This window comes from Haemorhous mexicanus, chromosome 30 (genome assembly GCF_027477595.1).
Source record: "Haemorhous mexicanus isolate bHaeMex1 chromosome 30, bHaeMex1.pri, whole genome shotgun sequence".
Classification (NCBI taxonomy): Eukaryota; Metazoa; Chordata; class Aves; order Passeriformes; family Fringillidae; genus Haemorhous; species Haemorhous mexicanus.
This window is the reverse complement of record NC_082370.1, coordinates 1,701,014-1,712,434: the sequence shown is the minus strand read 5'-3', so window position 1 is coordinate 1,712,434 and position 11,421 is coordinate 1,701,014. Positions and strand designations below refer to the sequence as shown.

The following is an 11,421-nucleotide window of genomic DNA, read 5'->3' as shown; positions in this document are numbered from 1 at the left end:
TCGCGCGCTTCCGCCGCCCGGGCGCGCCGTGCTGTGGGCGTGCCCTCGGCGCCGCCCAATCAGCGCCACGTCCGCGTGTGGGCGGGGCCGCGCGTGCGCTCGGAGCGGTGGCGGCGGCGTGGCCGCGGCTCCGGGCGCGCCTCGACGGGGTGGCCATGGACCCGCCGCGGCCCTTCCGCTCGCCCAGGCCCGGGCCCGCCGTGCCCATGGCGCGGGGGCTCCGCGGCCTCGCGGGCGTCTCCCCTCGCCTGCCCTCGCCAGGCCCCGCCCAGCCCCGAGCAGCGTCCTCGCCGTTCCCCGCGCTCTTCCGCGGGCTGGGCCTGCATGAGCGGCCTCTGGAGAGGCCCCTCGGTAGGTGCCGGTTGTGGGGGGGTGCAGGGGGCCGGGCGAGCCCCGCTCCGCCGCTCACGGTGGCCCTGCTCCCGCAGGCCGGGGCGGCGCTGGGCATGCGAAGGCTGTGGCTGCACCCGGCCCGGTGCAGCGGCAGAAGGAGGAGGAGGAGAAGGACAAGGGGCCAGCGCTGGCGGCGCTCCCCACGCGTGGGCAGTGAGTCCCCCACACCCCTGAACCCCCAGACCCTCAGAGGGGCCCACCCTCCTCCAGGTCCTCCTGTCCCACTCCATCTTTCTTGTTCCCTTCTGTGTTCTTCTCCCCCTCCATCCCCTCTGTCTCCCCCTGCCCTGGATGTCTGTCCCAGCCCCTCTGTCTCCCCCTGCCCCGTGTGGTTGTCCTGTTCCCTCTGTCTCCCCCTGCCCCGTGTGTCTGTCCTATTGCCTCTGTCTCTCCCATCCCTCTGATCCCTTTATCCCAAAACTCGGCTGTTTTGAGCCCCCAGGCTGCTGTGGGGCAGGAGGAGTAGGGGGGTTTTGGGGGGTCGGGCTCGTCGCTGGGGGTTTGCAGCCAGGCCACCCCCAGTGTGTCCCCAGCGTGTGCCAGGGCTCACCGCAGCCCCCCCTGGGGACACAGGATCCTGTGGAAAGGTAGAGGGGACGCGCTGCCCACCCCACCTGGACGAGCCACCCCCGCTGTGCCCGCCCCGTGCCCACCCTGCCCGACGCCCGTGCCCTCCCCGGAGACCCCCCCAGCTGCTGCCAGGCCGTAAGTGGTGTCCCCAGCCCTCCGTTTTGGGGTGCAGGTACTGCTGGCTCGCTGCTGACCCCCTGTCCCTCGCAGGGCCCCGGCGATGAAGGCGGTGGCCAAGGGAGCCACCGTATCCGTGGGGCTGAACTTTGTGAAGATCCACTGCCAGAACGAAGCTGTCTACCAGTACCACGTGACCTTCAGGTGATAATGGGGGGCCGGGGTCCCCCACAGCCCCTCGAGGGTCCCCCACAGCCCCTCGAGGTTGGGGTGTCCCCAGGCAGAGCCCTCGGTGTCCTTCCTGCTGTCCAGGCTGCCATGAGGTGGAGCAGCCCCGGCACAACGAAGAGCTCTGGGTTTTTGTCTTCAGGGGGGATTTTTGGGGGGCTGATCGAGGTCTGGGAGGGCAGAGGAGGGAGAAAAGGCCCTGTGTGCCCCCAGCCCCGAGGTGGAGTGCAAGGCTGCCCGCTTTGCCATGCTGAAGGAGCAGCACGCTGTGACTGGGGACGTGATGGCCTTTGATGGCTCCATCCTCTTCCTGCCCATCCAGATCCCCAAGGTAAGGGGTAGGGGGGTCTCCCCCGGTTTGGGGTACGGGGGTGCCCCTGTTTTGGGTGGGAGAAACCCCTCTGGCCCTGCCAAAGGTCAGCCTGAAGGCTCAGAGGAGCAGCGACAGGGAGGAGATCTTCATCAACATCCAGATGACCAAAATCCTGGAGCCCAGCTCAGATCTCTGCATCCCCTTTTACAACGTGGTGTTCCGCAGGTGAGAGACCAAAGAGACCCTCCCTGAGCTCAGGGAGGAGAGCCCCTTCCTCCTCCTTCCTGTCAGTCCTCATCCAGCCCTGCTTTTCCTTCCTTAGGGTGATGAAAATCTTAAACATGAGCCTGGTTGGGAGACATTTCTTTGAGCCTGCCCAGGCCACCACCCTACAGAAATACAGGTGGGTGCTGGCACCTTCCTTGCCACAGCATCATCCCTGTTTCCCTGGAAACCGGGAAGTGTTCCCAGGTCAGCCTGACTTTGGAGCGGCTGTTCTGAGAAGTTGGGAGCTGGGAAAGGAATCTCTGAGTTTGGGGGTTCCTTGGCTGCTCTGGGCTAACCCAGGCCTCTTTCCCTCTGGGCACAGCCTCCATATCTGGCCGGGATACGCCGTCAGCATCCGGAGGAAGGACGGGGGGCTCTTCCTCATGGTGGACGCCATCCACAAGATCATCCGCAGCGAGTCCGTGCTGAGCGTGATGTGAGAGCAGCAACACAGCCCCACAGGCTCTGGGCACAGGGCTGCTGCAGAAGCTGCTAGCACGGGGGGGGAGCATTCCGTGCCTCTCCTCTTTTCCCAGGCAAACCATCCACTCCCAGAGCCAGAGGACGTTCCAGGACGAGTGCACCAAGCAGCTGGTGGGGAGCGTGGTCATGACCCGCTACAACAACCGCACCTACCGCGTGGATGACATCGACTGGGACAAGACCCCCAAGGACACGTTCACCCTGGCCAGTGGGCAGGAGATCACCTTTGTGGAGTATTACAGGTGAGGAGCAGCTGCTGGATCATCCCTTGGGAATGGGCAGGGCGCTGATCCGAGGTGGGGCAGTGGGAGCAGGGAGGTTTTGCTGCTCACGGCGGGGGTTTGGGGCTGGGTGTTCCGCAAGATCTAGCAAAAATTCCAATGCCAAAGCGAAATTCCTGGCTTGTGTGACGATGCTGTTTTTCCAGCAAGACCCACGGGATCACCATCAGGGAACTGGACCAACCCCTGCTCGTCCACAAGCCCAAGGAGAAACAGACACCAGAGGGGAGGGTGAGTCAGGCACAGAGATCCATGGGCTGCTCTGGGCTCCTCCAGCCCCCGGGGAGAGCAGGAATTCCCAGCCCCTGGAATGCTGACAGTGCCTGTCCCTCCCCGCAGCGCCAGCTGCAGATGGTGCTGCTCGTGCCAGAGCTCACCTTCCTCACCGGCCTCTCCGACCTCCGCAAGAACAGTCGGATGCTGAAGGTCAGAGCCTGTCTCCTGCCCTGCTCCCAGCTTTGCCCAGGGTTTGGGGGGAGCCCTCCCTCACCGCTGGGTGTTGCTGGTGCAGGAGGTGATGTGGGAGATGATCCAGAGTCCCCAGCAGCACTACCAGCGTCTCACCGGCCTCCTGCGCCGCATCCGCGACACCCCGGACGCTTCCCGGGAGCTGCAGCGCTGGGGGCTGGTCCTGGACACGGACATCTACAGGGTAAGGCCTGGGGGGCTCCTGGCCTTGCCCTGGCCACCCAGGATATCTACAGGGTAAGGCCTGGGGGGCTCCCGGCCTTGCCCTGGCCCCCAGGCAGTGGAGGCAGCTCTGGAGATTCCCGCTCTGCCCAGACCCAGGGTCACGTCCTGCCCGTGGAGCGCATCAACCTCCGGCACCGCTCCTTCCTTCCCGCCGAGGAGCTGGGCTGGCACCGCGAGGTGACGAAGGAGGTGCCCATCGCCGTGGTGAGCAGAGCCTGCCCTGCTGGGGACGGCTGGGCTGGCTTTTCCTGAGCACTGGCGTTGTGCCTGAGCCCCTTCCAGCACAAACCCTTCCCTTGTTTGTGTTGGATTTGCGCTCCAGCCTGTTTTTCCGAAGGAGCTGGAGGTATGTGGCTGTGCTGTCTGCTTTCCCACCTCATCCCAGGGTGGAGGGAGCCTTTCACATGCAGGAATTGGCTGGAATTCAGTCCAAATTTCTCTTGGGTCACTTTCCCTTTTCCAGATTCCCCTCTGTGCTCCAGATTTCTCTTGGGCCAGTTTCCCTCTCCCAAATTCCCCACTGTGCTGCAGATTTCTCTTGGCCCACTTTCCCAAATTCCCCTCTGTGCTGCAGGTTCCTCTTGGCCCAAATTCCCTCTCCCAAATTTCCCTCTCCCAAGCTTACTGCTTTGTTCCAGGTTCCTCTAGGCCCAGTTTTCCTCTCCCAAATTTCCCTCTGTGCTTGGCAGGTTTCTCCTCTCCCAAAAAGGGACATGCTGCATGGATTGGGAGCCACGGGAACACCCCCAAACCACAGCCTGTCCTGGCTTTTCTCCCAGATCTCCATCAATTCCTGGCTCCTGATCTATCCCAAGAGGCTGCAGCACCTGGCCAAGGACCTGCTGGCATCCATGAGGAGCAGCTGTGGGCCCATGGGGATGCAGGTGGGACAGCCCATGGTGCAGGAGCTGCGGGATGATCGCATCGAGACCTACGTCAGGGCCATCCAGAGCTCCTTGGGAAGCCAGGTGAGGAGCAGGGACAGCCCTGGGGATCTTTGGGAAGGTGGGATGGGAGTCTAGACCATCCAGAGCTCCTTGGGATGCCAGGTAAGGAGTGGGGATCATTGAGAAGGTGGGATGGTAGCCCACATCAGGGCCATCCAGAGCTCCTTGGGAAGCCACAAGGAGCAGGGACATCCCTGGGGGATCACTGGGAGGGTGGGATGGGAGCCTAGAGCATCCAGAGCTCCTTGGGAAGCCAGGTGAGGAGCAGGGACACCCTGGGGGATCTTTGGGAAGCACTGGAGGGGCTCAGCCTGCAGAAGAGGCTCAGGGGGGACCTTATTTTTCCCTAAAAACCCATGATTAGGAGTGTGAAGTCAGGTGGGGTTGGGAACAAAGGACAGGACGAGAGGGAACGGCCTCAAACTGTGCCAGGGGAGGCTCAGGTTGGACACCAGGAGGAATTTTTTCACGGAAAGGGGGGCTCAATAGAGGAAAGGTGGTTAAATTTCCTTTCATGGAAAGGGGGGTGGGTTAAATCCAGGAATGGGCTGCCCAGGGAGGGGTGGAGTCCCCATCCCTGGAGGTGTGGATGTGGCCCTTGGGGACATGGGTTACTGGTGACCTTGGGTTTGGCTCTGTGATCCAGGAGGGCTTTTCCAACCTGAGCAATTCCATGATTCCCCTCAGGACAAGGTGCAGCTGCTGCTGTGCATCATCCCTGGTGGCCGGGACGACGTCTACGGGGCCATCAAGAAGCTTTGCTGTGTGCAGAGCCCCGTGCCCTCCCAGGTGGGCTGGGACCCCCCTCCCTGGGAATCCCTGGCTGTCTCCAGCCTCACTTTTCCCTGAGTTTTGCCTCTCCACAGGTCATCAATGCCCAGTCCCTCATGGGCCATCCTGGCAAGATCAGGAGCGTGGTGCAGAAAGTTCTGCTGCAGATCAACTGCAAGCTGGGCGGGCAGCTCTGGGGGGTTGATATCCCACTGGTAAGGCAGGAACACCCTGGGAGGAGGCCTGGGATGAGCCTGGAAGCTCTGGAGGGGTTGGATTGTTGTGGAGGAGTTGGATTGTTTGGATTATTGTGGGCATGGGCTGGATGAACCAGCTGGGGAATTGGGGTTGGCTTCTCCTGGGTGCTCATGAGTCCCTTGGAGCTGGAGGGATCCAAGCTTGGAGGTGCCTGACTTATCCCTAAATCCCACCTGGCTGTTTTTCCCCCTTCCAGAAGCAGCTGAGTGTTGTTGGCAAGGACATTATCCCTAAATCCCACCTGCCTTTTGTTGGCATGAACATTGCCCCTAAATCCCACCTGCCCTGTACTCTCCCTTATCCTTAAATCCCCCTTTCCAGAAGGAGCTGAGTGTTGTGGGCATGGACATTCTCCCTAAATCCCACCTCTTTTCCTCTTGCCAGAAACATCTCTGAGTTTTGGGCATGGACATCCTTCCTCCTTGAATCCCACCTTTTTTCCTGTCTCCAGAAACAGCTGGGGGTTTCTGGCATGGACATGATCCCTAAATCCCACCTGCCTTTCCCTGCTCCATTATCCCTAAATCCCACCTCTGTTCCCATCTCCAGAAGCAGCTGAGGGTTGTGGGCATGGACATTATCCCTAAATCTTATCTTCCCCTCTCCAGAAGCAGCTGATGGTTGTGGGCATGGCCATTATCCCTAAATCCCATCTCTGTTCCCCTCTCCAGAAGCAGCTGAGGGTTGTGGGCATGGCCATTATCCCTAAATCCCACCTCTGTTCCCCTCTCCAGAAGCAGCTGAGGGTTGTGGGCATGGCCATTATCCCTAAATCCCACCTCTGTTCCCTTCTCCAGAAGCAGCTGATGGTTGTGGGCATGGACATCCACCACAGCAGGAGCCAGGGCATGCGCTCTGTCATCGGCTTCGTGGCCAGCATGAACCAGTACGTGGCTCCCTGGCAAAGGGGGAAGTTTTCCTGCCCTGCCCTGACAATTTTGGGATGTCCCAGCCCAAAACCCCGTTCTTTGGCCAGGAAGGGGGTGAGGGTGCTGCTCTCCCCGAGCTGCTGTGCTCAGCCAGCTCTCCCCTCTCCCAGGGGAAGGGTTTGCTGGGAATGCTGAGCCAGGGCTGGTTTGGGGTTGCACAAGAGCTCGGTGGACTTTGCCTGGTGCTGGGGGGGTTCCTCCAGGCTGCCCATTCCCCTTCCATCCCCAGCATCCTCACCAAGTGGTACTCCAGGGTGGTTTTCCAGATGCCCCACCAGGAAATCGCCGACAGCCTCCGGCTCTGCCTCTCCCAAGCCCTCAAGCGCTTCTACGAGGTGAGGCCGCCCAACCCCACCCTCCTGTGGCTCCTCATTCCCCCAAAACCAAGGGAAAACCTCCCAAACTTCCAGCCTGGATACGTGCAGGGGAGCAAACCTCCCTGACAGCCTTTGGACTGGATGTGGAGCTGGGACAGCTCGCCCTTATCTGGGGACGTGCCTCGGGATGGGTTTGCTCAGAGGGAAGTGCCACGTTACAGCTGCCACGGGCTGTCCCTTGTCCCCAGCGTGAGAAAAGCAGCCTGTGACAGGGCAAGGGCCAGGGAAAATCTCTGCTCTTGGGATTTTCTCAGGGGAGCTTCATCCCTGCGAGTGCCCGAGGCCTCTTTGGAGCAACCTGGGATGGTGGAAGGTTCCCTGCCATGGCAGGGGTGGCTCTGGGTGGGATTTAAGGTCCTTTCCAGCCCAAACCATTCCAGGATTCTTTGATTTTATTTCCCCATCCTTCTGTGGATGCTGCAGGAACAGCCCTGGGCACTGGGCCTGGAGGGACAGGGAATGGCTCCCACAGCCCGAGGGCAGGAATGGATGGGAGATGGGGAAGGAATTCCTGGCTGGGATGGAATTCCCAGAGGAGCTGTGGCTGCCCCATCCCTGGAAGTGTCCAAGGCCAGCTTGGAGCACCCTGGGATAGTGGAAAGTGTCCTGTCCATGGCAGGGGGTGGAATGAGGTGATTTTAAGGCTCCTTCCCACCCAGATCAGTCTGGAATTGTGATTGATTCAAACACATCCCTCCCCAAACCCACCCCGAGCTGCATTTCTGTGGGGACTCATTTCTGTGGGTTCAATTCCCAGCTCCATCCCAACACCCAGACTTCTCCTGACCAGGGAATATTTCCCCACCTCCCTCAGCTAATCCTGTGCGTGGCAGGGAGGTAAAAAGGAGCTGATTTTGCCCATTTGCCCCGCAGCTGAACCACTCCCTGCCCATGAAGATCGTGGTGTACCGGGATGGGGTGTCCGACCCCCAGCTGGACACTGTGCTCAAGTACGAGGTGCCCCAGCTCCAGAAGAGTTTCCACACCTTCCAAAATTACCAGCCCAGCCTCGTGGTCATGGTGGTGCAGAAGCAGCTGAGCACAAACTTCTACTGCCTGACAGGAGAGGAGTTTGTGTCCCCTCCCCTGGGCACCGTCATCGACCACAGCATCACCAGCTTGGGCCGGTGAGAGGCAGAGCTGGGCTGGGGTAAAAAACACCCTGGGGAGGGATAAAAAACACCCCCAGGGGTAAAAATGAACCTGGGTGTAAAAAAAATGGAGGTGAAAATGCCCCAGGGTGGAAAAAAATCCACCCTCGGTGTGAGAAAATGGCTGTAGAAGCACCCCAGGGTGCAAAAAAATAGTTGTAAAAATAGCCCAGGGTGCAAAAAGAACGTCAGGGTGCAAAAAAATTCCCAGGGTGACAAAGAAATTGTAAAAATAGCCCAAGGTGTTGGAAAACATCCAGCCCAAGGTGTAAAAAATGGTGTGTAAAAGCCCCCCCAATTTGCAAGAGAATGGTTGTAAAAATACCATAAGGTATTTTATAATTTATTGTTTTTACAAAACGAGGCACTCTGGGGTATAAAAACATCTTAAATGCAAAAAAAAATGGTTATAAATGGTTGAAATTTCTTTTTTTCACCCCACAGTGAAAAAAAAAAAACAAACCAGAGTGAAATGGTGGCAAAAACACCCCAGGATGCAAAAAAATCCCTGTGGAGTGCAAAAATTAAACCCTTATGGTTCAAAACCACCGTTCTGAGGTGTAAAAACCAGCTCAGTCTGGGCTTCAGGGCACCCTGAGGTGCAAAAATGCTCAGTTTGGGGTGGAACAAAAAGAGAATTGGGGTTTGTTTTGCCCTTGCAGGGAGGATTTCTTCCTGCTGGCCCATCACTCCCGGCAGGGCTGCAGCATTCCCACGCGCTACATCTGCATGTGGAACACGGCCAACCTCAGCTCCGAGCACCTGCAGAGGTAAGGGGGGCCCTGGCACCCCAAAATCCTGCCTGGGCAATGGGGGAGACCCTTAAATCATCCAGGGGAAATGAAACAGTCCCAGAGTTCCTGAGATCCTGCAGCACCCAAAAATATTGCAGAGGGGAGGGGAGAGACCCTCAAAATCATCCAGGGGAAACACAGGAGTCCTTGAGTTCCTGAGATCTTGCAGCACCCCAAAATCTTCTCTGGGGAGTGGGAGAGAGCCCCAAAATCCTCCCTGGGGAATGGGGGAGACCCTCAAAATCATCCAGGGGAAATGCAGGAGTTCCTGAGATCCTGCAGCACCCCAAGATCCTCTCTGGGGAGTGGGAGGGACCCTCAGAATCATCCAGGGGAAAGGGCAGGAGTGCCAAAGCCACCCCAGTATCCTTCAGCTCCCCAAAATCATCCAGGAGAGTGGGAGAGACCCTCCAAATCCCATTTGTCTCTGTCCCGAGGACAGGGAACAGCTGAGAGCAGGTTCCAAGAGGGATCTGAACCTGGCCTCATCCCCTTTCCTGGGAATCCCAAATCCTATTTCTGGGATAGCTGGGAGCAGGTTCTGGGAGGGATCTGCACCTGGCTCCATCCCCTTTTCCAGGAATCCCAAATCCCATTTCTTCCTGTTCCAGGAGGGATCTGAACCTGGAATCCCAAATTCCAGTTCCTTTCCTGTCCCAAGGACAGCTGGGAGCAGGTTCTGGGAGGGATCTGCACCTGGATCCATCCCCTTTCCTGGAAATCCCAAATCCAATTTCTGGGATAGCTGGTAGCAGGTCTGGGAGGGATCTGGACCTGGCTCCATTCCCAGGAATCCCAAATCCCATTTCTTCCTGTTCCAGGAGGGATCTGAACCTGAATCCATCCCCTTTTCTAGGAATCCCAAATCCCATTTCTCCCAAGGACAGGGACAGCTGGGAGCAGGTTCTGGGAGGGATCTGCACCTGGATCCATCCCCTTTCCTGGAATCCCAAATCCCAATTCCCTCCCTATCCCAAGGACAGGGAACAGCTGAGAGCAGGTTCCAGGAGAGATCTGGACCTGGATCCATCCCCATTCCCGGGAATCCCAAATCCCATTTCTGGGATAGCTGGGAGCAGGTTCTGGGAGGGATCCATTCCTTTCCAAGGAATCCCAAACCCCATTTGTGGGACAACTGGGTGCAGGTTCTGGGAGGGATCTGCACCTGGCTCCATCCCCTTTTCCAGGAATCCCAAATCCCATTTCTCCCTGTTCCAGGAGGGATCTGGACCTGGCTCCATCCCCTTTTCCAGGAATCCCAGATCCCAATTCCCCCCCTGTCCCCAGGTTGACCTTCAAGCTGTGTCACCTGTACTGGAACTGGCCGGGCACCGTCCGTGTCCCTGCGCCCTGCAAGTACGCCCACAAGTTGGCATTCCTGGTGGGCCAGGTCCTGCACCACGAGCCCAGCGCCCACCTCTGCGAGCAGCTCTTCTTCCTTTAACCTGCCAGGACCCAGGCATCCAGGATTGCACCGGGAAATCCAGGATTGCACCGGGAAAACTGGGATTGCACCTGGAATTCTGCTCCCCACCCGCTGCTGTTTGCCCCCCTGCCATGGGGGATCTTCCTCAATTCCCTGTTCTGGCGTTAATTTATACTTTGTTTGTTGCAGCAGCATCCCAGGGCTGTGGGGTTTTAATTTGGGAATTATCCCCATGGGGGTGAACCCAAAGGAATATCCTGCTGGTTCCCAGCCCTCCCAGTAAAGGGGGTCGAGTTAATGAGCCCCAAAAGTGCTGCTGCTCCCACAGCTCATCCCTATGCAGGTGCTGGATGTAAATCCCAAAGATTTCAGGGTTTTTTCCACCTCAGTTTCTTGCATTTCCATGCAGGTTTAAAGTTGGTTTTTTTTTTCCTGGGCTTTTCCAAGCTGCTGTTGAACAAACCAAAGCTCCAGTTTGGCCGGTTCTCCCGTCCTTGAGGAGTCACTGGTTTTCCAAGGAGAATTCTTAGTGGATTCAGGTCGTTACCCCAGGGAAAGGTTGGAGTTTTCACCTATTTTAGGTGACTTTTTTGCCTTAACTCAAGTTGGAATCCCCTCCTTTTTTTCTGCCCTGTAACCAGTTTTTTGGTTCTTTCCAATAAAATCGTTGCTGTCAGCTGCTCCCTCGTGGATTTTGGGGGGTGCTGGTGGCCACATCCTGCCCCTCACTCCTGGGGGATCCCAGGATGGAGCAGGGACACTCGGGGAGGAGGGGGTCACAGCAGCAGTGCCACCAGGGCTGTCACCTTGTGCCCCGGGTTAATCATTTATCCCTGTTTATTTGCCAATCCCGGCGGACTTTGGCAGCGTGGCCCAGCCTGGGGTGGGATTTAGGAACAAATCTTGGCCCTGGGGGTGCTGGGCTGGGGTGTTGGGGGTCCCCCAGCTCTGCCTGACCCCGTCCTGCAGCATTTTCTATCCCAGCTCTGCCTTTTCCTTGTCCCTGCCGGCTCCTTGGCACAGCGAGAGGAGCCAGGATGGCTCTGTCCCTCCCTGGGCTTTTCCAGGGGGTCCTTGGGGTCCCCCAGCCCCATCTCAGGGGATGTTTGGTGCTGTGACCCCTTGGGGAGGGGCTGAGGGGGGGTCAGTGGTCCCAAGGGGTGTTTGGAGGGTCTTTGGGGTGCCCTGCACCCCTAAAGGGTGTTTGGGGAGGTGCCCCCAGGGGGGTTTTGGGGGATCTGTGGGGTCCCTTGGAGGGGCCCTCGGGCTCTTGGTGCCCTCAGGGTGGGGGTTCAGTGGGGTCCCAGTACCCCCAGGTGGGTTCTTGGGGGGTCCCAGTGCTCCTGGGGTGTGTTTGGGGGTCCTGGTGCCTCAGGGTGGGTGTTTTGGGGTGATCCCAGGGAATTTTTAGGGGTGGTCTGGG

General features: G+C 58.6%; 1 protein-coding gene across 2 annotated transcripts; it reads left to right on the top strand.

Moving 5' to 3' along the window:
• Window positions 1–139: 139 nt before the first annotated feature.
• PIWIL2 (piwi like RNA-mediated gene silencing 2) lies at window positions 140–10,675 on the top strand. 2 transcript variants are annotated; one of them, XM_059870589.1, is made up of 21 exons: window positions 140–351; window positions 429–546; window positions 967–1,098; window positions 1,174–1,284; window positions 1,522–1,639; window positions 1,725–1,846; window positions 1,944–2,024; window positions 2,211–2,324; window positions 2,425–2,613; window positions 2,799–2,883; window positions 2,992–3,078; window positions 3,164–3,304; window positions 3,436–3,549; window positions 4,125–4,313; window positions 4,980–5,081; window positions 5,159–5,278; window positions 6,119–6,207; window positions 6,480–6,585; window positions 7,501–7,754; window positions 8,441–8,548; window positions 9,860–10,675. In XM_059870589.1, the coding sequence occupies exons 1-21, from the start codon at window positions 156–158 to the stop codon at window positions 10,014–10,016; spliced, it is 2,733 nt and encodes a 910-aa protein (XP_059726572.1). In that variant the 5' UTR covers window positions 140–155; the 3' UTR covers window positions 10,017–10,675. The 2 variants fall into 2 exon arrangements, with proteins under 2 accessions (XP_059726572.1, XP_059726571.1); XM_059870588.1 differs by having other exon boundaries at window positions 5,930–6,207.
• The last annotated feature ends 746 nt before the right edge of the window (window positions 10,676–11,421 follow it).